At 45.3% G+C, this 24406-nt stretch overlaps 1 protein-coding gene across 8 annotated transcripts in view; it reads right to left on the reverse strand.

Annotated features, from left to right (window-relative positions):
- The window catches only part of OBSCN (obscurin, cytoskeletal calmodulin and titin-interacting RhoGEF), a 163367-nt gene that overhangs the window by 66912 nt on the left and 72049 nt on the right, over positions 1–24406 (reverse strand). For 3 of the 8 annotated variants that reach the window (XM_042043235.1, XM_042043234.1, XM_042043241.1), the window contains 16 exons: positions 23558–23824; positions 22933–23196; positions 22011–22277; positions 20685–20951; positions 19727–19993; positions 18203–18469; positions 16719–16991; positions 14144–14410; positions 12972–13241; positions 12156–12422; positions 10501–10767; positions 8940–9206; positions 7995–8267; positions 4315–4581; positions 1791–2063; positions 333–605 (listed from right to left, as the gene is read on the reverse strand). In XM_042043235.1, the coding sequence (XP_041899169.1) occupies positions 333–605; positions 1791–2063; positions 4315–4581; positions 7995–8267; positions 8940–9206; positions 10501–10767; positions 12156–12422; positions 12972–13241; positions 14144–14410; positions 16719–16991; positions 18203–18469; positions 19727–19993; positions 20685–20951; positions 22011–22277; positions 22933–23196; positions 23558–23824 (4296 nt within the window). The remainder of the gene's footprint in view (positions 1–332; positions 606–1790; positions 2064–4314; positions 4582–7994; positions 8268–8939; positions 9207–10500; positions 10768–12155; positions 12423–12971; positions 13242–14143; positions 14411–16718; positions 16992–18202; positions 18470–19726; positions 19994–20684; positions 20952–22010; positions 22278–22932; positions 23197–23557; positions 23825–24406) is intronic. The other 5 variants (XM_042043239.1, XM_042043240.1, XM_042043236.1 and 2 more) reach the window with 4 other exon arrangements.

Genomic DNA, 24406 nt, shown 5'->3' on the forward strand with positions numbered 1-24406 from the left:
TTTGAAGGCCTTTCAAATAAATACCTATTTTATTCTTTTACTCCTGTCCAGTCTCTGTGTCTAGGAGGCCTCTTAAGGCATCACTGCAGCTAAAGAAACTTGGGGAGCATCTCTACCATCACTAGCCTGATTCATTTTTCTTTTGATGAGGTGGATTACCTCTGGTCAAAGAACAAGTTGCCAGTAGTATCTTCTCAGACTAAGAACACTATTTTGGGATATGTGAGGCAAAGAGAAAAGAATCAGCACAAAGATTGGGAAATTCAGTGTTGTAGCTCGATACAAAAGTTCCAGATTTAGAGTGCCTCTAGGCTGGAGCAACACACACTTACCTATCACAGAAAGCTTGGCTGATGAAATGGCTTCCCTGGAAGCAAAGGTCACATCTCCAGAATGATGCAGTTGGGCTTTTTTCAGAATAAGTTTGTATTTGTTTCCATCTGCTTGTACCTCCCAGTCCTCACCCGACTGGATCTCTATGTCATTACTGTACCAGGCCACTTCATTAATTGGCACAGCTTCACTCAGGACACAGCTAAATGTTGCTTTTTCCCCCAGAGACACTTCCACATCCGTGAGGGGCTGCAAGAACTGCAGGCGCCACCCTGTAGATTAAAATCAGGGATTGAGCCCTCAGTTACAGAAGCAATCAAGAGATTTTGTGAATATTTGTGCAGAAGATCTGAACAGCCAGGCCTTGGAGGCTAAGGAGATTATTAAAAGATCCATGTACATTGCCAGAATAGAAGCTTTAGAATCACAGAATGGTTTTGTTTGGGAGGGACTTTAAAGCCCATCTCATTCCACCCCCTGCCTTGGGCTGGGACACCTTCCACTGGACCAGGTTGCTCCAAGCCCCATCTAATCCATAACTGGGCACTGATCTCTGCTCTTGTACTCTTCTACTTTATTGTACAGAAAGGGCTTCTGGTCCCCACAGGGGTCTCCAGTAACAGCATAAAGTAGAAGGATACAGAGATAATATTTTTGCTGATAAAACCCTCCTTTCTGAAGTACCTGAAGTACCTATAAACACAACCAAACACATCAGAATCATGACAACTTTGGGACAGTCATTTGCTGCTAACTCAATGGCAACTGGTGCTGCTTGTAAACCATGTCACATCCTACAGAACAAGAAAATAAGGAAATTGTAAAGCATCATCCATTTGGGGATGAGAGACTTGGATTTGTTCAGCCCAGAAAACAGGCGGCTTTGGTATGACCTAATTTGCACCTTCCAGTATGGGAAGGGAGCCTACAAGAAGGATGGAGAGGGACTTTTTACAAGAGCATGGAGTGGCAGGACAAGGGGAAATGGGTTCAGATGGACAGAGAGTAGGTTTAGATGAGATGTTAGGAAAAAATTCTTCCCTGTGAGTGTGGTGAGCCCTGGCACAGGGTGCCCAGAGAAGCTGTGGCTGCCCCTGGGTCCCTGAAAGTGTCCAAGGCCAGGTTGGACGGGGCTTGGAGCAGCCTGGGACAGTGGAAGGTGTCCCTGCCCATGGCAGGGGGTGGCACTGGATGGGTTTTAAGGTCCCCTCCAACCCAGTCCATTCTGTGATTCTGTGGGTTAGTGGTGGGCTTGGCAGAGTTGGGTTAAAGGCTGGACTCGATGGTCTCAGAGATCCTTTCCAACTGAATGATTCTATGATTTACTGTGTGGGAAGAACATTTACGTAAGAGACCAACAACAAATGCAACTTGCTCCTACTCATCATATTTTCCTGGTTTCTGTCCCCTTTCCAATCAGAAATTGAAGACTTCCCCTGCCCAAGCACTTGAGTTACCTTTCACTGTGAGGAAGGCTGAGGTCACTGCATCGCTGCACATGAAAGTCACCCTGCAGCTGTCCTGGGGAGTTAAATTCTTCAGCAGCAGGATATGCCTGAGTCCATTTTCAAAGTAAACCATCTCAGTGTTTTCTGTAGTTTTGGCAGGCTCATCGTCAATCAGCCAGTTGTAATTATAGGTCTCAGGCTTGGAGAGATAACACTCGAACAGGGCTTCCCCTCCTTCCACAGCCTCCACGTTCTCCAAGCCCTGGACAATGCTGTTCTTGGCTAGAAAAGAAGGACAACGAACATTACTAATTATCTGACCATATATCTCTGAATATTAGCAAGGCTCAGAGCACTGGAGGATTCCCACTGCTGCAAAGCTGCTGGAAAAATGTGGATGTGATAAACTGTGCTTGTAAGTTTAATTGCTGGTTTCAGCCACACTCTAACACAATATTATAATTTAAAAGATTAAAAGACAGTTTAAAAATAATGATAAACCTCTAGAACCTCCAGCATTTCATCTAGAACCTCTAGCATCTCACCCAGATTTCCTCCAAAAACCTGACTGTTTTTTATAAATAAAGAAAAAAATGGTCATATTTGTATGAATCAGGCCAATAGGAAGGCATACTCGGGAAGATAAAGTGTAATGAAATTCCTTTGGTCCTATGACAGGAATCATTTCCCAAAGATCTCCCTGACAGCACAATTATCATCATGACTGGGGAGATGTGAATCCACTGTCAGTTCATGATAAAATCTTATCACCTTTCTTACAAAGCAAATATAAGAGAATATTAGGGCTGGCAAAGCTGTAGTGATGATTATCTGAGATAATTCTGCCTCTAGGAAGCACACAGAAAGTCAAAATCTGTATCAAGATTACTTTGAATGGTAAATTTCTGAATTATTACAAAAGCTCTGTGACAGGTTTATTTTCCCATGCTATGTGATGAGCTGTGGGGTCAGAAACGTGCACAGATCTCCACACTCCAGAGTCATGCATCAGTTGGCACCTGCACAGAAACAATCAGCCTGATGCCAAATTAAGTATGGGCTGGTGCATGTGGATATAATTCATGTTGCTACAGGGACACAGGACATGCACAAGGGTGGGGACACATGGTTCAGTAAATACAGTTTACACAAATGCCATAAAGCGGTCAGCATGCTTTGTGTTATAAACCCAGACCCCGGGACATCCCTGTTTAGATCTCTACAGATCATCTGGAACTGTGCTCAGCAAAAAAAAAGAAAAAAAATAGTAAAAATAAATAAAATTTTAAAAAAACCTCCAAACTGAGCAATTTATTTAATGGCAAAAACACACAAACAAACATACTCAAAAAGCACAAGTTACAAGCTATTTATTAACTTATTACTAATTATGAGGTGCCCAGAGGTGATGTGTGTGAACTCTCCATCCTTGGAAGTGTCCAAGACCAGCCAGGGATAGTGGAAGGCATCCCTGCCCATGGCAAGGGGTTGGAACTACATGACCTTTAAGGTCTTTTCCAACCCAAACTATTCTGGGTTTCTATGATACTAAAAAAATCTGAATTTTGTAAGATTCATAGTTATGGAGAACAATGAGGGTTTGAAGACTCTTCTCGGAGAATGTATTATTTTTGCTAGAACAACCCAAGTTGTTTATCTGTGTACTTTTGAAGTGCTGTTTTTCCTAATTATGGAAAGCAGCCAGTTGCTAACTCTACATCCTCTGAGATGCTTTTAGGTAATTTTAGTTCATTAAAATCTTTTTAAATCCTGGAAATGGGAAGTGCTTCTCAGTGTAGAAAATATTATAATAAATAACACCCTGTTCTTCTGCACTAACAAGTCCACTTAAGCAGGAAGGCAAAATAGCCACAAATATTCAGAAATCAGAACCTGCTCTTGCTGATCATATTAATTCACTTGGTAACCAAAACCAGGAATTCCATAAGCAGCAGAAAAAAAAAATAAGGAAATCCATGTAAAGTCTTAAATTTTGTTAATTTTTTTCTTTTTGCTGATCCTCAGGGCCTTCAGAAATGCTGATGCTAAGTGAGGAGGTAAATTCTGAGGGACCACTACTTGAAATATGTAAATAACCAAGCTGCCTTAACTGAAAATCAAATGGAATTCCACACTATCCATTATTTACTGGGTTTGGGTCACACTGTGTAAAAACTGCTCTTGAAGAGCAAAGAAATTTTAATATTATTCCTTTGGACCAACACTACACCTGTGATTTTACAGCAATTCAGCAGGACACATCCCATCACACCGACATTCCAGCTCGTTGCAGAAGAGGTGGGACTGCTAAATGGTGTCATGAGTGAGTGTTAATTAGAGCTCAGCTGATGCTGCAGTTTCATATTCAATTCCCATTATCTCCCAACTATTTTTATCCTTGTTTTCAGTACTGGAGTGAACACCAAGAGCAGGTATCTGGTGTGTCCCTTATTGCAAAGCCTTGCCATGATTTTTCTACCTCTTTTATTTGGAACCCATGGTAGTGTCTTCCTCTCTGGCTGGAAGACCTCACCTTGAACATCAAGTGTAGCCATCACTTTAGTGCCTTCAGCTTCACAAGAATAGATTCCAGTGTCTTCTGGGACCGTGGGGTTAATTTTTAGCATGCTCACATTCCAGTCCTGATCGATAATCACTCGCTGCCCATCTGCATGTATTTCCTGATCATTTTTCTTCCAGATGGCGTGCACTGGCCTAGAATATTGGCATATGAACTCTGCCGGGCCATCTTCATCAACAGTTATGTCCTGCATGGGACTGACCACTTCAATGGTGGGATCTGTTAACCAACACGTCAGGAAGGACATGCATTAGTGGATCCCCATGAAGTCATCACTTGGAGGGTTTTTGCCAAGCACAGAGCCCGTGGGGAGCAAGCAGGATGACAGTGCAAGCAGGGAGGGCACGCTGGGGGTTAGCAGTTTAGTCTGTGCTCACGTCAGCATCAAGCAGGATGGAAGCCAAACTGGTGCATTAGAACATGACCATCACACTGGGAAATGGGCCACCAGGAATTAAGGCTTGTGCTGGAACAGTCCTGAATCTGGACTGCTGTGCAGAGTAGCTGCTGGGATTCCCTTTGGGCTTAGTTTTTCTCCCAGTGTTTCCGAGGTCTTCTAGGGTGGGAAGCACTGGATGTGAAACGCTTCTGCTTCCCGAATGTGGAGAAGTGGGATGCAGAGGACTGCAGTGAGTGGTTCCCTGCAACTCACCACCTCACAGAGCAATAGGAAAACACCACAAACTCTACTGGAAGCTCCTTGTGTGACTAAAATGTAACTACTCATCAGAAAGAAACACAGCCCTCAGACACTCGTTGCTGTCCCGGGGCGGTCTTGGCTGTCAGAAGTCACCGGCAGTGTGAGGAGCAAAGATCCAGGACAACTGTGACAAAAAAAAGGCACCCCACAGGAGCAGATGAATATTGTTTTGATTAACCACGCGTTCCTCTGCAGCAGACACAACGTTAGGGGAAAAACAATAGGATTTCCTTTACAGTATTTTATCTAGAGATCACTGAGAGATCATAAACCAGTGACATTTCAGACTGAGAGCCCATAAAATGCTGAGAGCAGCTGGATATGCAGCTCCTCTGGAGGTGGTGAGATCCATGAGGCTGCTTTGAAGCACTTTTAAAACCCGAGTTCTGCTTCTTGTGAGGCAGCTGTAAGGCACAGTAGATATATCTGGCCTAAAATACTGTGAGCTTCCAAAGCAGCCAAGGAGTCCCTCCTGAGATGTCAGACTGGACCATCCATGTACAATGTGATATGCAGGTCAAAAGGAAAAATCTCAATGAAGTCTGAAAATGGAAATCTCTCTGAAACATCATTCTCAGCAGAACTATGTCAACTTAAAAAAAAAATTTATAAGACTACAAAGGGACACAAAAAGATGACAGAGAAAGCTGAGAGATCATCAGGAGTTAGACATGATGATCCTTGAGGAACCCTTCCAGCTCAGGACATTCTGTGACTTTATGTTGTCCTTGTTCTTCAAATGGTTGTTCTGGTCACAAGCCAGCTGGAATAACCCACACAGGATCTCTGTCTGGAATGCTTCTCTTGGAACTGCTGCAGCAGGTTGAAGGTTTGGAATGCTCCTGGCAGACCTTGGGGAGCAAAGACAGATCTGCAAACATCACTTGGAAACTTGTTGCAAGATTTGATCCCACTCACTAAGGTTCCCTCTGCCACTCCATGTGTCTGCCACATGTGTTTATGGAGAGTAGCCCTTGATGGAAGATCTTAAAGATGTTTTGGTGATAGGGGGACTGAAGAAACAAGCTGGTGTCTGTGCAGCTGGGGAACACAATCCCATCCCCTTCCATAAGATGTAGAAATGTGTTTCTCACAGAAAATATCACCTGTGGTACTGGAGAAGGTCCTGGTTCCACTGTACCCTCACTCTTGGCCAGGGCAAGGACTTTGGTGGTGGCCCTGTTCACCTGCGCAGAAGCTCCTTGAGACTTAGGAGCCAACGTGTGCCCCAGGACCTGCATTTCTCACCTGCCTAGAGGAGCTAGAAAACGGCAGCAGCTCCTTCACTCTTTTCCATTCTCCCCCCACCCATCCGTGAACCCTCACTCCGGGTCATGGAATGACTGCAGTTGTAGGGCAACGATGTTGTGAAGGCCCAGCATGAAAAGCTGAGATCTCGCCTGCTACAGAATATATCCAATTACCAACATGCCTTAAACCAGGAGAAAAAGGCACATGGAACAGAGAGAAAGTCGACTTTATGCTCCTTTATGGAGAGTAAGCCATGCATGGCTGGATAGACCAAAACGTATTTCAAAGACAGATCTAATTTTAAATTTCTGGACAAAATAAAGTGTACAAAATTGTCTGTTAATACAAGGATGGTTGGAATTTTACAGGTGTTTCACTATCCTATGAAATCAAGTGTTGCTGAGCACAATGTAACTGGGGTTATCCTAATCCTTTTATAGACTACTGCTGCTGTGATTCAGGTTTGATTTCTTCAGCAATGAAGGAATCCTTGCTTCATGGCAGCACAAAATATCCACATACATGTGTGTACCAGCATGAGCTGTGGGGTTGGACTGGATGATCTCTAGAGATTTCTTCCAAAATCAATGATGCTGTGATTCCGTGAAATAGAGGTTTCTCAGGAGCCCTTTATCTGACTGAGCAGAACACCTAACGATGCATTTATTTTTATTTTGTTTTAGGCCCACTGGAATTCTTTGCCTGGAGAGATCAGAACCAGGTTCTGTCTCTGAAAATGGATGCAAACTGACACAGGACTTGCAGGTTTTGCACACTGTGCTGTCAGTGCATCATTCTTTATCATGAAGAAGTGATTTTGCATTTTATGTTTGCAGAGAACCCAAATTTTCTGAATGTACAAGGGACACGTGATGCAGAGAAGGAGACATCAACCACTGACTACAATCCCATATTGTGGATCATTCCTGTTACGGCCCTGTTATAGCACAGGAGTAGATTTGAATAAAGACCTTTTAACCCTTTATATCTCAGTATATACAAATCCCTTTTCCAAGCAGGGAATAAGCATTAATTTTGCCTGAAAAATAACGGATCTTCCCCATGGCTATGAAAGGACTGGATGGGAAGGAGCTTGCTTTATCAAGTCCGGCACTCAGTGTTATTCACAGCTTTTGGCTACCCGTACCAAATGAGAAAAATATTTATTCAACAGACCAGAAAGCTTTGCCAGTGAAGGGACGAGCTTTCAGAAACGAGGCGCATTTTGTCTCTGTGTTACTGCAATGTCACACATCCTTTGGTTTCCAGGAACAGCCCAAAATCCCGTCCTGGGAATATGCTGAGCTCAGCACCAGTAGCCCAGCTGTGGAGCAGCACAGTGGTGATTTTGTGAATTACCACCTCCACAAGATTTTGTGGTATTATTTAAAAAAAAGCTGAAGTGGGGATATAGAGTCAGGTGCTAGTACAGATGTTTATGTTCACCTCTTCCTTGACGTGGGGTGAAAGCAGCAGCCCTGACCCTGCAAGCCTCCCTCACCTGAACCACTGCAAAAATCAGTGTGGTTGTACCTAGAAGACTTCTGGGGTGAGAATGGAAGGGTTGCAGGGCACAGGAGAACCGTGAAGGGATTTAGTAAGGGTAGCCTGGACGGCAGAAGCACCAGCACATGGAGCAAGTCCGGAGGTGGCCACGTGTTTCTTTCCAACAGGAAAATACCTTTGACTAATAATTTAGCTGAAGATATAAGGGACCCAGCTCTGAAGGTGACAGTGCCCGAGTCGTGACACGCCACATCATTTAGGGTTAAAGTGTGGATCCTGCTGTCCTGCTCAGAGATTTCAGTCACCAGGTTGTTGTGAAGGGGGGTCCCATCGAGCCACCACTGCACATTCTTCACGCCCGGGTGTGAGAGCTCGCAGGTGAATGTGGCTGACTCGCCCACAAAGACATCTGTGCTCCTTAAACCAGACACTATCACTGCTGCTTCTTCTGCATGACAGAGCAAGAGAAGGTGCCAAAGGAAAACAGAAACAAACACGCACAAGTTGCTCCCTGCAGAACTAACCCCAGCCCAAGCGCAAGATGTCCAGGATAGTTAAACTTGAGGTGTTTTTCCAAGGAAAAAAAGAGGTAAAATATTCTTGAAGAGGGTTAGAAACTACCTTCCATCCTTACAGCTGCTTGCAAGAGCAGTGTGTGTCTCTTCAAACATCATTTCACTGGGAGGAAACTCCATTCCATGCCCAGGTCGTGCCTGGCTCTCCTGTGTGTTGCAACCATCTGCAGATGTTGTATGAGGCAGAGAGGTACTTAAAGATTTAAATGCTCACTTGAGTGCTTTAAAGGAGTAATAAGAATATCAACAGTGATAGAAGCTGAAGTCAGTTATAACAAGAATTTTGGTATTTTTTATGACCACTGCTCCAGGTTTTTCAGAAGTAGCACAGTCTGCTCTAGTACACAGTACAGTCAGTACTTTGAACTAATTTAACTTAAAAATATTGATCCAACCCCACCCTGGAGGTGAGAGTTTATACCTTCACTGGAATCAGGAAAGAAATGAATGGACTCTCTGCTGTTTGGCCAGTTACTGTCAAAGATTTTGGAGTAAGAAATGCAGGCAGAAAACCGGAGCATTTCCACCACATTTCACCACCTTACCTTGCACATACACAGACCCTGTGGTGATCTCGTATCCAGTGCTGCAGGTATAATCCCCACAGTCATCAGGTTCTACACCATGGATGATCAGCTCAGCTACGCTGCCCTTCAGCTTCACCTCGTACTTGTCACTGGGCTGAATGACCTCCCCTCCTTTCCTCCACTCAACGGGAGCGTCCGGCTTGGAGATCTCACAGTGCAAAACAGCCGTTCCCCCTTCTTCAGTCTCTACGTTTTTCAGCTCTTTGTTAAACAGCACTGGCAGTACTGTGGTGGAGAAGCAACTGCATCAGTGACAGCACTCAGAGGTGAGAAACCCGACTGTAATTTCTCCAGCTGAGCTCGTCCCCTCTTTCTTTGCGTGAGCCACAATTTGCCTGCTGGCCACTCATGGGATCAGCTGCTGATACTGCAAAGGTGTCCAAGTGTTGCTCCATAAAGGGCTGCCAGAGGCCACAGGAAGCTCTTCACATGGCCATACTCACCATTCTCAGTGTAAGCACATAGAGCACAACGATACCAATCACAACAATGAGAGTCAGAATCCTTTAGGTTGGAAAAGACACTTAAGATCATGTCCAGCCACTAACCCAGCACAGCCAAATCCACCACTAAGCCACGTCCCCAAGTGTCACGTCTACACATCTTTTGAATATCTCCAGGGATGGTGTCTCCACTGCTTCCCTGGGAAGTCCGTGCCAATGCTTGACCACCCTTTCAGTGAAGAATTATTTCTTAACACTGAATCGAAACCTCCCCTGATGCAACTTGAGGCCGTTTCCTGTCATCCTATTGCTTGTTACTTGTGAAAATAGACCAACTTTTACCTCACTACAACATCCTGTCAGTAGTCGCAGAGAGTGATAACAGCTCCCCTGAGCCTCCTTTTCTCCAGGTTAAAAATCCCCAGTTCCTTCAGCTGGAACATGAGACTTTGGGTATTTAATCTCTGAAACCACATGCTCCGAGCAACAGTTGGTTATGGTGACTAAACCCACAGTCTACAAGTGTGATCTAATCTAAAAGACATAGAATACTTAGCACAAAATGAATAAAACTGCAAAATCCCAAACCAATAGAATTCTTAGTACAAAATGAATAAAACTGTAAAATCCAAAACCACAGCCACTAGAGAGCCCCAATTCACGGGCTGCTCAGGCACTAAGAGATACAATGGGTCAATTTAAAATGGACTTGTCCTAGGTATGGTGAAATATCCCAGTTTGAGTTCACAGAGTGTCAATGGTAATTCAGTGATAAAATTTCCATGTGGATGTGGCCCTCGGGGACATGGTTTAGTGGTGGGCTTAGCAGTCTTGTGTTAACAGTTGGACAATCTCAGTGATCTCAGAGGTCTTTTCCAAACTAAGTCACAGAAAGGTTTAGGTTGGGAGGGACTTTGAAAATCATCCAGTTCCACCCTGTGCCATGGTCAGGGACACCTTCCACTAAGACCAGGTTGTTCAGAGCCCCATCCAGCCTGGCCCAGGTGATTCCAGGCCCCCCTGTGAAGGACGGACACAGCCAGGACTTCTCAGCCTCCAAACAAGCCCTAACCTACCTTTGACCTGCAGCGACGCCGTGGTTTGCTGATCCCCCGAGTCACAGGTGTATTCTCCAGCATCCTGAGCCTCAGCCTCGTAGATGAGCAGCTCCACTCGTGTCCCCTCCTGGCGGATCTCGTACTTGTCGCCGGGCTGCAGCACCGTGTCCCCTTTCCTCCACTCCACGCGTGCGTGGGGCTGCGTGAGCTCGCAGTGCAGCACCGCCGTGCGCCCTTCCTCCACCTCCTCGTTCTTCAGCCACTGTTTGAACAGCACAGGCAGGCCTGGCAAGGGGCGTGGTGCAAAGAGAAAAGAAGGGGTTGAGGCAAAAATAGAAAATAGAGGAATGTTTTATTGTTAAGGTATGGATAGAGCCATTCATGAGGTTCATGCACAACTCTGGCTGCATTTCCCTAAGGAGACCTTCCAGGGATGCCAAAGTCAAACCTAGACAGAGGAGGAGGAGGAAGGGGAGTTAATCAGCAGGAAAAATTTGATTTCTATGTGAGCTACATTTCTCTCTCCATAACCCAGACTTCTTTCCACAAAGAATTCCCAACTAAATTCAGTAATTATTACTGAAGGCCAGATAGCTTTCCATCCTTGAAATAAAATCATAGAATGGGATAAAACCACTCAAAGGACATACAAATATCTATTAAAATATAAAAAATATATATGTATATATATATAAAATATATATTAATATGTAATATTAGAATATATAGAAAATATCAGAAAATTAGAATATATGGAAAATATTAGAATATATAAAATAAGATACTAGAATAATACATACAGAATAGAATTATATATTTTTATATTATATAATATAAAATATTAATGATATAGAGAATAATATATATGACTTATATTAGAATATCTATAGAATCTATAAATCTGGGGTTATAATCCAAGGCTACAGATCACACAGAGATCAATTACAGAATAATTAAGGTTTGAAGGGACTTCTGGAGGTCCCCCATGGATGGAGATTCCTCCACTCCTCTGGATCTCAGCTCCGATGTCTGACCACCCCTCCATTGTTAAAAGCTGGGTTTTTTCTCATCTGAATTTCTCTCACCACAGCTCTTTACTGTGTCATCTCTTTACTGAGCCCTCCAAGAAAGTTCTGTGTCTCTCTTCCCTGCAGATCTCCACTAGGAAGCTGCAGAGGACAATGAGGTTCCACTTCCACTTTCTCTTCCCCAGTTAACAAGCACAGCTGCCCCCTTGCCTCTGCTTATATTTAGATCCCAGAATGGTTTAAATTAGAAGGTACCATCATCTTGTTCCACCCCCTGCCATGGGCAGGGACACCCTCCCACTGTCCCAGGTGGCTCCAAGCCCCATCCAGCCTGGCCTTGGACACTTCCAGGGATCCAGGGGCAGCCACAGCTTCTCTGGGCACCCTGTGCCAGGGCCTCCCCACCCTCGTTGTAAAAATATCTTTCTTATACCTAATCTAAATTGTCCCTCTTTTAGTTTAAAGCCATCATGCCTTGCCCTATCACAACAGAGTTTGTCCATGAACTTCACATCCTCCAGCCCCCTGACAAACTTGGTGGATTCTGCTGCACTTGCTCCACTGATCAGTATCTCTCTTGTAGCAGAGAGCTCTAAAATTGATGTTCCCTCCTCTCACCGCTGCTGGGCAGAGAGGAAACCATACCTTTAACCTCGAGTCTGGCCGTGGTCTTGCCAGCAGCCATGTGGCAGCTGTACTCCCCGGCATCGGCGCGGTTCAGGTCGCGAATGACCAGCGTGTGCACCTTCCCCTCGTGCTGGATGCTGCACTTGTGGCTGGAGCGGATCACGGACGTGCCCTTCTTCCACTCCACTGGGACATCAGGCTTGGACACCTCGCAGGACAGGTGGGCAGTGCCACCCTCCTGCAGCTCCAGGTTGTGCAGCTCCTTCACGAAGGTGACTGGGGCAGCTGTGGGGAGAGGAGACCAGCACTGCTACAGCAGCCTCACCCAGCATCACCCCCAGGGCAGAGCTGGGTGTCTGTAGTTACGTTTGGGACCAGATCGAAGAGGAACGAACAACATAAGGTATTAGCATGGGCTATCTTTCAAAAGTCATTCTATATATCTTAAAAGAAAGGTTTTTCAGAGCTTTCAGACTTTTTAGTAAATATGATCTAAAAGCATCATAAGTAGGAGATTAATCTAGAGCATATTCTTGACACTCTTCACCATTGATTCTGATATATGATCAGCTGCTTAGTTGGATGGTTTTCAAAGGATCTTAATATTAATTATTATATCAAATAACATCAAAGGATGTCAATATTAATCTTCATTCCATGTACAATAAAAATGACTGGAATGACTGGCTTGGATGTAGCTCTCTAAAATGCTAAATTAGGTTAGCAGAATCTCCCAAAATTTCCAAGGCTTCCTGATCCCAAATACACCTCTCTAGCTGCCAAAGCAGTGCCTGCCAGTACCTCCTCAACCCTTCTTCCTGGGAGGCTGCTCACCTTCCACCTTCAGCTGTGCTGCTGACGAATGCTGCCCCACTTTGAAAGTGATGGACCCACAGTCTTCCAGGGTCACCTTCCTCAGGATCAAGCTGTGACGTGTCCCTTGGACCCTGATCTCGTTCATTTCGTTGGATTGCAAGGGAACATCCCCCAGGAACCACTGGGCATCCTGAGCTGTTTCCCGGGACAGCCTGCACTCGAACACCGCGTCTTCTCCTTCGTACGTGGCGATGTCCTTCAGCCTCTCCACGATGGTGGCCGCTGGTTCTTCATGGAAAGGGCAACAGAGTTTGAGATCTACTTTCAAGTGATGCTTCCTGGGTTAAACATTTCCTTATGCTCTTTGTTGACAGTACTATGTTATTGTTATTTGAGGCCCTAAATAATAAATCCAGGGGGATTCAGACTGAAAGAGAAGGCTTTGGGGGATTATAAAAAGGAGGAAGAAGGAGTTTTTATAGGGGTAGATAGTGACAGAAAAAGGGGTGATGGTTTCAAACAGAAAGACGGCAGGGTTAGCTTGGATGTTAGAAAGAAATTATTCCCTGTGAGGGTGGTGAGGCCCTGGCACAGGGTGCCCAGAGCAGCTGTGGCTGCCCCTGGATCCCTGGAAGTGTCCAAGGCCAGGTTGGACAGGGCTTGGATCACCCTGGGCTAGTGGGAGGTGTCCCTGCCCATGGCAGGGGGTTGGAATTAAAGTATCCTGAAGGTTCCTTCCAACCCAAAGCATTCTATGATTCTATGATTCCAAACTCATGGAAATATAGGTACATGGAAGTACAGCAACATGTTACAGCCTTACAGACACATGGTTCATGTCTGCATATGTATTATGCACATATATATGACAGTCCGAAAAGCTTGCATGTTAAACTGTGTTGTGTGCATAATAAATATTTAAAATGTGTACAATCACCATCTGTGTGTTGTGGAAAAACTTGTCAACAGATTCCAGTGGGTGACACTGTCATCAAACCACAGAATCAGTGATTAAAGACCCATTTCTAGAGATACTGACCCATTTCTTATCCCCCTGAAACCGCTCTCGTCTCTGAGATCCCCGTGGTTCTCCTTGGGCACAGGACAAGGTTTAGCTACAAAATGACTCAATCCCATGCCCCTGACACGGTGTCAAGCTCAGCCCAGCTCTTTCCCGTGCAAAGCCCCACCTTTCAGGCTCACTGCTGCCGTGGTTTGCTGGTCCCCTGTGTCACAGGTGTACTCCCCAGCATCAGCTTCGCTCAGGTTGTGAATCGTCAGCTCAGCCACGGGCCCCGCCTGCCTCATCTTGTATTTGTCACTGGGTCGCAGCACTGTCCCCGCCTTCTTCCACTGCACAGTGGTGTTGGATTTGGAGACCTCACAGCTCAAAGTGACAGTGCCACCTTCCTCAGCTTGTTGGTTCTGGAGTGGTTGTGTGAAGGTGACTGGAGGAGCTAAATCGGGAGAAATCAGAGGGGAAAAAAATCATGCGTCATTGCTGACTGTGTAACTAAGCCTTGTGTTGGATGAAACTCTGGTGCCATCCTCAATTTGGTTCAAACTCAACTCCAAAGTGAGATTAAAAGCAAAACAAGGACTGACAGAAAGTGCTGGATTCCCAGGAGCTCTGAGCACTCTGCACTGCTGAAGAATCACTGGACACTGCACACACTGAGCACCTCAAGGATTATGCTCCTTCTTGCACAGGAATGGTCATGGATACAGAGTTTTGAGCATCTCAGTGTGTGTATCTCCAAATGGGTACCAAAACCACACCTCAAAAGCCTACTCCTGATTCCTGATATCCAAGTCCTTGTGTATTTGGGAGAGCGCATGGAGAAACTTCTTTATATAATGTTCCTTGTTTGAAAACTGGACCAGCAGAGAAATGAACCCTGAAAGTCTCTGTGCTGATGTTATCACTGGAGGGCCAAGGCAGAGATTTGATGGGTGGATTTATGAAGTGTCACGTGTAGAAGTTTAGCTACTCAATCCAGTTTCCTGGAAGAACCTCAGTGGCTCCACACTTATTGATATATTTTATATATATATATATATATGTATATTCAGCCAATTGGCTGAGTTGGTATTTACAATGTGACTGCAGAGGCTTCCTCAGTTTCTTGGATTTGGAATTTTTTTCAAGGAGTGCTGGAGTGGCTGAGACCACACAAAGAGACACAAATGGGCAAACACCATCAGAGGACCTGCTAATAGTGCCAATATTCTGCTATTCCTGGATTGTGGGGTTAGTGGTGTGACTGCAGGCAGGTGCGTGCCCTTCATGGGAGAGCCCTCAGGGATATTTCAAAAGGTGGGATTTAACAACATCCTGGCTTACCTTTGTTTTTCCTGATCACGTCTCTCAGAAAAAGTCAACTTAATATTGCATTTGTATCAGATTAGATTGGAAAAAAATCCAGATATATTGTCACATTACACCTATTTTAGAGATCTTTGGCACCAAAATTGTTTAGGTGCCTTCCTCATTAGCTAAAGTTGTGTCCAAGTTTGAACAATTTCACCCGGATCACCATTTTTCCAGGCAGAATTACAGCTCAAAGGATGAATAAGCATCAAAAATAAAGGTATTCTAATTCTAGCTCCAGCCCTGCTTGTCTGAGTGACCAGAGAGAGGCCGTAGGGTCTCAAAGTGTGGAAGTAGTTACTGCACTTGGGTCCCTGCATTTTATTTGCTCAGGACTTCCAAAAGCAAAAGGACTCAGCTGCTTTTTGACAGCACAGTACATCTGAAGTCAAGGACAGTAGAAAAGATCCTCTTGGCAGAGCCTAAGAGAGTGGAGCAAGTTTCTTACCTTAAGAAAAAAACCCCAACACAACCCACATTTAACAGTCAGGGTGGCTGTTGTTTGTTCATTTCCATTATCACAGGTGTTTTTGTCAGAGTCTTCTGGTTTTAAGTGATGAATCTTTAAAGTATGGACTGTTCCCTGCTGCCTGATTTCATACTTGGAGCTTGGGGAAATCCCCTGAGGGGCCTTTTTCCATTTCACCTCAGCACTGAGCTGGGAGAGCTGGAAGTGGAGGACAGCTGTGTCCTCCTCCTGCACTTCCCTGCTCTGCAGTTTCTCCTTAAAGACTGGAGGTGGCACTGAAATTACAAACAAAGCGAAGGATTCGTGTGCTTTGTTTTCTTTGGTTTGTTTGCTTTGCTTTGTTTTCTCTGCTTCCCAGGCACCTTTATCTCATTTCCTGCAGTGTTTAAGCTACAGCCATATGGTTGAGTATTAAAAAAAAAAAAAAATCTGATTTCTGTGTTATTTACTGAGGGGTTAAAAGAAGCTTCTAAGAGGGAAGGAAAGGGATGGTGGATGGAGAATTTCATCAAAATAATGTTTAGAGAAAGAAAGAAATAGAAAAGCAAATCTGAGCAACCTGATCTGGTTGAAGATGTCCCTGCTCAATGCAGGGCCAGTGGACAAGATGGCTTTTAAAGGTCCCTCCAAACGCAAATTATTCTATGATTCTAAAAGGGAGAGTGGCAGCAATGAAAATTCCAGGTCCATCCATCCAAGTAGTGAAGCCAAGCCAGTAAAGTCTCTAGGAATCAGTGAGCTTCGGGAAGATGGTGAACTGTCCCCTTTTTATCTGTGGCGATTGCAGTCACAAATGCTTTGAAGCACAAGCACCCCAAAGACATGAGCTAACAAGGGGTGAATGACAGCCTCAAACTTACTGTCAGCATAACCAAAACATTTCCTGTTCCCACTGATCCTGCTCCACACCACAGGAAGCCCTCACCTTTCACTGTGAGCTCTGCTGTTGACGTGTGGGCTCCTACTCGGAAAGTGATGGTGCCTATGTCCTGCTCAGTCACCTTCCTTAGGGTCAGGGTGTGGATCTTCCCTTTCTCCACCGAGATCTCGTTCATTTCATTGTTCTGCAGATCGACATCCTGCAGCTTCCATTCCACGTCCCTCGCGTTCTCGTGGGAAACCTGGCACCGAAAGGTGACATCGTCCCCTTCGGACACCACCATGTCCTTGAGGCCACTCACGATGGTCACGTCAGGCTCTGCGAGGAGGCAGAAATGGCAAATGAAAGGGAAAACGTGGGTCAACTCATGGAACCTTGAATAATACAGGCTGCAGTGGACTTTTGGGAGTCACCTGCTCCAACCACTGCTAAGAGCAGGGCCCGGCTGCTCAGCGCTTTTTCCTTCAAGGACCTCCAAGGGTGGAGGCAGCACAGCCTCTCAAATCACATTTCAAACCCTGCTTTCAGTGTACTTGGCAGCAGGACAAATGACTTTTGGATAGTGACTTTACCACTTGTCCTTGCTCAGAGACACACTGTGCGTTGTTTTTTTTTTAATTACGCTTGATACTCTTAGCTGGGGGAACAAGGCATGAATGCTGGATGCCAAAACCAGGATTTTTAAGTTTGTTCCATTTGCACTTAGACACCTTCACAGGTTAACGATAAAGCCTGATCCTCTCTACTGTATTTCTGTGAGCAGAATTGCATTTACTCCATGCTGACACTCCAAACTGGCTGAGGCCCTGGCTGGCTTTGTCCTCCCAGCAGGACTCACTGGATTAATGTGAGCACAGGGGATCTGCACTGCAGTTTGCCTGAGTCCTGCTTCTAGGGCAGCTGGGCACCTGTGCAAGGATCATACAGACGACCTCCAGCAGGCAGAAGCTAACCCTGCTGGGGAATACCAAAGGAACTATAAAATAACTAAGGTTGAAAAAGACTTCTAAAATCATTGAGTCCAACCATTCGAAAAGCAGCTCAATCTCCCTCCGAGCAAGGACAGTGGATATTCCTACAACTGAGGTCACCCTCTGCACGAAAAATGGTGCAGCTGGGTGTGGTGTGCAGGGGATCTACAACGTGGAGTAGCCTGTGGAGATGCTGGGGGAGTTTGTTCCACACCAGTGGTCCAATCTAAGCTCTGCAGTGATATTAAGGCCAGATGCAGCTGCCATGTGACTGGAAGCTGGGGCTGGACCATCTGTTCAGTCCCATGCATATGATGTCAAGCAAATATTCCAAGCCATGAGTCACAGATTACAGCTGCCTTATCCTCTTGTGTCCACCAAGTCAATCTTTGCTTTGGTGCATCCACTGACCATAAGATTTTTTTGGATACCTTTCCTATGCTTGGTGTTTATCACAATAACTGATTTTATGTTACATATGTGTATATATCTCAATTATGCTGTGAAATCTTAGTTTCCTGAAGGGAAAATCTCCTTGTTCCAATAAACAGGTCTTGCCTTTCACGGTGAGTTTGGCAGAGCTCGTCTGGTCTCCAGCCTTGCAGGAATATTCTCCAGCATCCCCAGGCTCCAGGTGGTGAACACGGAGCTCCCGGAGGGTCCCATCCTGCCACATTTCGTACTTGGAGCTGGAGTGCAGGAGGACTCCATCCTTCCTCCACTCCACTTCTGCTTTGCTGATGGAAATTTCGCAGCGCAGCCTGGCTGTTCCTCCCACCTCCACTTCTTCGTTCCTCAGCTGCTGCTTCAGCTGGGGTTTGATGGCTGCAAAGTGAGAAATAAATAATACATGGGCTCTTTGCTTGAATGCCAGGTCTGCACAGCTCAGCACAAGGCACCCAGGCTTTGATGATGCAGAACAATTTTGCATTAAGTGGTGATATGATAATAAAACCATTTTTTTCCCTATAAACAGATCTATATTGTGTATATCCAGAGGACCAGAAAGTTCCCCAAATATCTTTATATCCCATAAAGTCCAGGGCATCCACATCACACCTTTCATGCATCTGCTCTGCATATTGGAAACTCCAACTTATGTAAAGATTTTGACAAGCAAAACCTGGCACTTTCTGTTTAAACTTGTGCAAATCTGCTCACTTTTACAGAAATACTCCTGATTTTCAAAGCTAAACAATGCAAAGCTTTAAACTAATTTCTGAATTCTCAGCTGTCTTTTCAAGGCCCAGATCATCATGGGTGAATCCTTCCAGATGATGCACAAATGGACATTTATTAAAGTAGAGCACGGAACAGCTCAGACACCAGCTTGCCTCTGATGGAAACAAGAAGGGAATATCCACAGGGTGTGAGCAAGCAGTTGGGAAAACAGGAATCTCAGTGCCTGTGGTTCCAGTATTAACACTGCTTTGAGACACGTAGAGCAGTCACTGAGCTTTTTCACCCATAGTTGACCCTGTGGCTGCTTTTTGGGTCAGATTCAGCCAAAAGATGTTGTTTGAAAGGCTTAGACCAAAGCCCCAAATCCCACCCAACTTTGAGACAATCACAAGCATTTCACAGATGGTGCTGGGACGGCCCTGTTTGAGCAGGGAGGCTGGACCAGTGACCCGTTCTGTGATTCTGTGAACAGTCACAGACATTATTCTTGGTGTGGTTAAACACAGCATTCTCAGGATCTTCACAGGAAGATTAAAAATAGCAACCTCAAAATGCTTTTCTAAATGATGTGTGATTTGCTATTGATTCAAGCGAGCCAGAAAAATTGCAAAGTGCCAAAAAAATTTTGCTACTATTTCAAAATCCCCATGACACAGAAATTCCTTGCTTTTTTCATATCAGAGAAAGGGGTCAGTGCACTGCACTCTGTGCTTTACAGGCTTGAACAGGAACCCTGTCCCACCAGATCCACTTCTCTGCACTCTGCCTTACGACTGGGCACCTCTTTTCCTCGTTATCCTAACTTTGGGAGGGGTTTATTCACCAGTGGATTAAATAGTATCATTCACACAGTTGCACCAATGCCTCTTCTCCTCCATCCCAGGTGGGTGCAATGCTAACCATTCACTCTGAGAACTGCAGTGCTCTGCTGGTCTCCCGTGTCACAAGTGTAATCAGAGGCATCCTCTGGCTCTACATTATGAATCACAAGCTCAGCCGTGCGCCCACTTAATTTAATTTCATATTTGGCACACGGGAAGAGCTCCATGGTGCCTTTCCTCCACTCCACTGCCGCGTTATCCTTTGTCAGCTCACACCGGAACTTCACCACAGCTCCTTCTTCTGCCTCCTCATCTTTGAGCTGCTTTTGGAAAAGAACTGGCAGAGCTAAAAGAGAAAAGAAAAGGATCAACAGGATCTTGTAGTGAAGCCTGAATCAAGTCCTGGTTAACACAAACTGACGCTTGGAGAACAAGATACTCTGCTTTTCACTGTGATATTCCTAAGTAGGATCCATGTTTTCTAATTTTCCTGGAGCCACCAGATCATCTTGCTGCATCAGAAGAAGCCATCTGCACCCATAACATTTATTTCCTTTGTTCCTTGACTCGAATCCTTCCCAGTGGTGAATTCATTGAACGATTTTATCCCTCAGTTGATCTAACAATAATCTCAAGAGCAAAGAACTTCAAAACTCCATGGACAGCGTTGAGAGGTCAGGGAGGTCATTGTCTTCTTACAGGATTTGAAAGAAAATATTCTTTTCAAATATTCAAACAACATGTCACGTGAAATGTCCAGATGTTATGTTAAATCATTGCTTTTTTCTTTAAATTCTCCTCAGGCACAAAGCTTGAAAGTGTTTCCTATTAAAACCCAAAACTCAAACATAGCACTGGAAGAACAGAGTGTCATCCCCTTCCATTCTCATTAAAAATAAAAAAATCCTAATATATCAGATGAGAAGGAAAATATCCATAGAGAACAACAATAATGCACTTAAAAATATTCATATTGAAAAGGTTGTCTTGCATGTTGGAGGAACCTCTTCCTTTAGGAGTCAGCTCACACCACGTACCTGTCACGCTCAGAGCTGCCCTGGTTTCCTGATCCCCCACGTCACAGCTGTATTCTCCTGTGTCTTCTAACTTGAGATTGTGTATCAAGAGCTCTACCAGGCCTCCCCTCTGCCTCATTTCATATTTCTGGCTGGGCTGCAGCCCCACTCCTCCTTTCCTCCATTCCACTGCAGCACTGGGTTTCGACAGCTCACAGCAGAACGTGGCTGTGCTTCCTTCCTCAGATTCCTGATTCTGTAGGGGCTGCTTAAATGTGACGGGCAGTGCTGTAAAATTTGAGAGGAGGAAAATGTTTCAAGAATGTTTTAGTCCAAGAAGGATTCAGTCCTACCATCATCCTTCAGATATGGCTTATCCTAACAATTCCATCATCCTGGAGCTGCAACTCTCTGTCTCAGCAGAATCTTTCTTGAACCACTAAGGGAACCAAGTGCTGAGGGCAGACGAATTTAGGGAAGATCTGGTCTTAGTGGTCCACAGAATGGCCTGGTTTGGGGTCTGAAGGAGTCAGACTTTCCTATGGAAGTGTGCCCATGCCATGGATGCTCTAGGGAAAGGTCACTGGGACATGATCCTTGTCTTACACAGATTCTTGTCCCTTAACAGAGGTCTGTGAGTTTGCAATATTAAACAAAGAGTATTTTCCTCCCAAATAAGGCTACTATCAACATATAAAGATCAAGTCAGCATTGATCTCTTGGTAAGAGATCACAGTGAAGTGGTAAATGGGAGGGGAAATCCAGATTTTGGGCAAGGCCTTGCTCTGGGGATGGTAGAAGGAGTGGAGGAAAACAGGTGTGGATTCAAGTTGTCTGCAGTCAGCATTTGCACCTGAAGTTCAAAGCCTCCAGTAACAATACAGCACACTCACATATCATAGAAATCCCTTATTCCCTAATTGGTGCATCTCTTACCATCCCAGGCAGGCATCCCTTATCCCATTCCCATATCCGGCCACACTCCCTGCACTCAGGGCAGGAGGGTTCAGCATATTTTGACATCATGACAACATTCAAGGACAGGTTGGTTGGGGCTCTGAACAACCTAGGCCAGTGGAAATTGGCCCTGCCCATGGCAGGGGGATGGAAACGGATGATCTTTAAGATCCTTTCTAACCCAAACAGTTCTGGGATTTGATGATTTAATTGCTTTCACACTCCAGATACTGCAAGAAGAACATTTCTACCTTGACCATGTGCCATGCCCAAGAAGAATATTTATTCAGGCGTGAACCAGCAGCAAAACAAATCAATAGCTGCAGAGAACACCAGGAAAAGCTCCTTTCACTCCACCCCTCTTGAGCCAAGGGTCACCACTCTGCCTACCATGAACAGCCACCACAGCCGTTGTCCGCTGGTGTCCGGAGTCGCAGGTGTAAATTCCTGAATCGTCCAGTTCCAGGTCATAAATGACCAATTCAGCAGCACAGCCCTGCTGCTTCATCTCGTATTTCAGACCAGGGTAGAGAGTGACATCTCCTTTCCTCCACTCCACTGGAGCCTTGGGTTTGGTGAGCTCACACCTCAGTGTTGCTGTGCCACCTTCTTCTGCCTCAGTGTTCTGAAGCTCTTGTTTAAAAAGGGCTGGCAGGGCTATAAAATAGAAATGTGACTTGGACCTACTGCAGCTGGGGCTTGGGAAAAAGGAAGTAGAGGGAAAAAGAAAGCACCAAAAGTTTTTTTGAGGATGTGTCTAAACCTCAGTGCTCTAGATTCAAACTACGAGGCTATTTCCCCAGGGAAGTAATAGGAATATCTGCAGAGCAAGAAGAAATGGATTTCAAGAAGTTACATGTGCCATGAAATATATAGAATCCAATCTATGATACAGAAATGGACTGATAGTTTTCCTACTGTAAGAGCAGCCAGTGTGCTGCCCTGATCAGTGAAGAAGTGTTTTGAAGATCAGCAGGGAATTTTAGAGGTTCAGATTCCCTCCTAAGACAGAGCTGCAAGAGTTCATATCCCCGCTTAAGGCAGGGAATTTTAAGGGTTCAGATTCCCTCTTAAGGCAGGCCACTTGCAGGAGAGATTTTGATTATTCTGACAGCAACGTACTGAAAAAATGCATTTAGTTCTTCATTGCAATTCCCATTTTCTGCCTGGCCACTCCAAGAGCTGCATAGACCAGGCTGCTCTGCACGCCTTATGATTTACAATCTTTTCCCTAAGCATCACTAAACTAAAATTGTATTTTTATTTTCAGAAAATATTAGAACCTTTTCCTTTTTCGGTTTTTTTTTTTTACCAGTGACTGTCAGCGTGGCAGTTGTCTGTTGATCTCCACACATACAGATGTAAAGTCCAGCATCCTCCTCCTCCAGCTCATGGATAATCAGCTTTGCAACAGCACCGTCCTGACTCATTTCATATTTGCTGCTCTCTTTGAGCACCTCCTGCCCTTTCTTCCACTCCACCTCAGCAGGTTTTGTCAGCTCACACTGCAGAACAGCAGCACCATTTTCCACAGCTTCCAGGTCCTCCAGTTCTCTCTTGAATTCTGGAGGCAGCACTGAAGAGTAAAAGAGTTACCAGAGAGAGGGTGAATTTCCTTTAAAAAGCAGCTTGGTGAGGTCCTCGGGGAGAGGTCTCATGGGACAATACCAAGCCCTGATCCAGGTCAGCGGAACACAATGGAAAATCTCCCCCAGCTTCCCTGGCCACTGCATCCGAGCAAGGGAAGTGAGATGAACCAGCACAGCTGAGGGGGACAAACACCAATGGGCAACATTTTTCCCAATTCTACACAAGGAGGAAACACACAGAGCCTAAAGGAACACAAAAGCCCAAGCAGACAGAAAGGGACGGGAACAGACCGTGGCAACAGAGATTTGGGCAGGTTTGGAGGACGTTCATCCCAGGGATGACGTTACCATGCACTGTTAAGGCAGCCGTGCTGCTCCTGTCTCCACACACACAGGAATACTCCCCACTGTCACTCAGGTCTAGGTCATGGACCACCAGCTCCACCACACGTCCCTCCTGCCTCATGCTGTACTTGGTGCCCGAGGTGAGGATGTGCTGGCCTTTCTTCCACTGGACACGGGCAGGGGCCTTGCTCAGCCCACAGTGCAAAGTGGCCGTTCCACCTTCTACCCCTTCCTGGCTGGTCATTTCTTCTTGGAAAAGCGGAGGCACAGCTGAAGGATGCAGGTAAAGCGTGTTACAAACTGAGGGTGTCTCCAGGGAGGGGTGAGGAAGTGACAGGGGAGAGTTGTGAAGGTTGCGACAGAGGAAAGTTGTCAAGGAAGGGTGAGCATCAGCCACAAAGAGAGGAAAGAGAAATGAAAATATCCTAGTGGGAATAGACATCCTAATCCTTTTAGGCATACTCTGGCTTCCTACAGCAAAACTGCTCTGTTCTCAACAGATTCACGCCTGCTTTCTGCCAGTTTCCTCCTCAGAAAAACTAAGAGTAGCAGCTCGGAGCTCCTTAATTCACATGGGTTGTCTCCCACAAACTTCACGGCTTTGCACTCTCTTTTGCTACTCACAGAGCTGCCCTGCTGTCCTCTGACTGTTGGCACGTCTCCTTACTCATCCTCATTCCTTCTTCCTTGAGATATCCTTCAAGAGGTGCATCTGGAATTCACAGATTCTTCTTGACCCCAAAGTAAATCTCCAGCTGCTGAATTCCAGCCTGGGTTCTTGTCTAGGAACGCATTTTCCCCACTTAACATAATTCTTGTACCCGCTGCAAGTTGTGTCCTTGAAACAAATGT

This window comes from Corvus kubaryi, unplaced genomic scaffold (genome assembly GCF_017639235.1).
Source record: "Corvus kubaryi isolate FWS band 111438036 unplaced genomic scaffold, C.kubaryi_AGA036_p1.0 37398, whole genome shotgun sequence".
Lineage (NCBI taxonomy): Eukaryota > Metazoa > Chordata > Aves > Passeriformes > Corvidae > Corvus > Corvus kubaryi.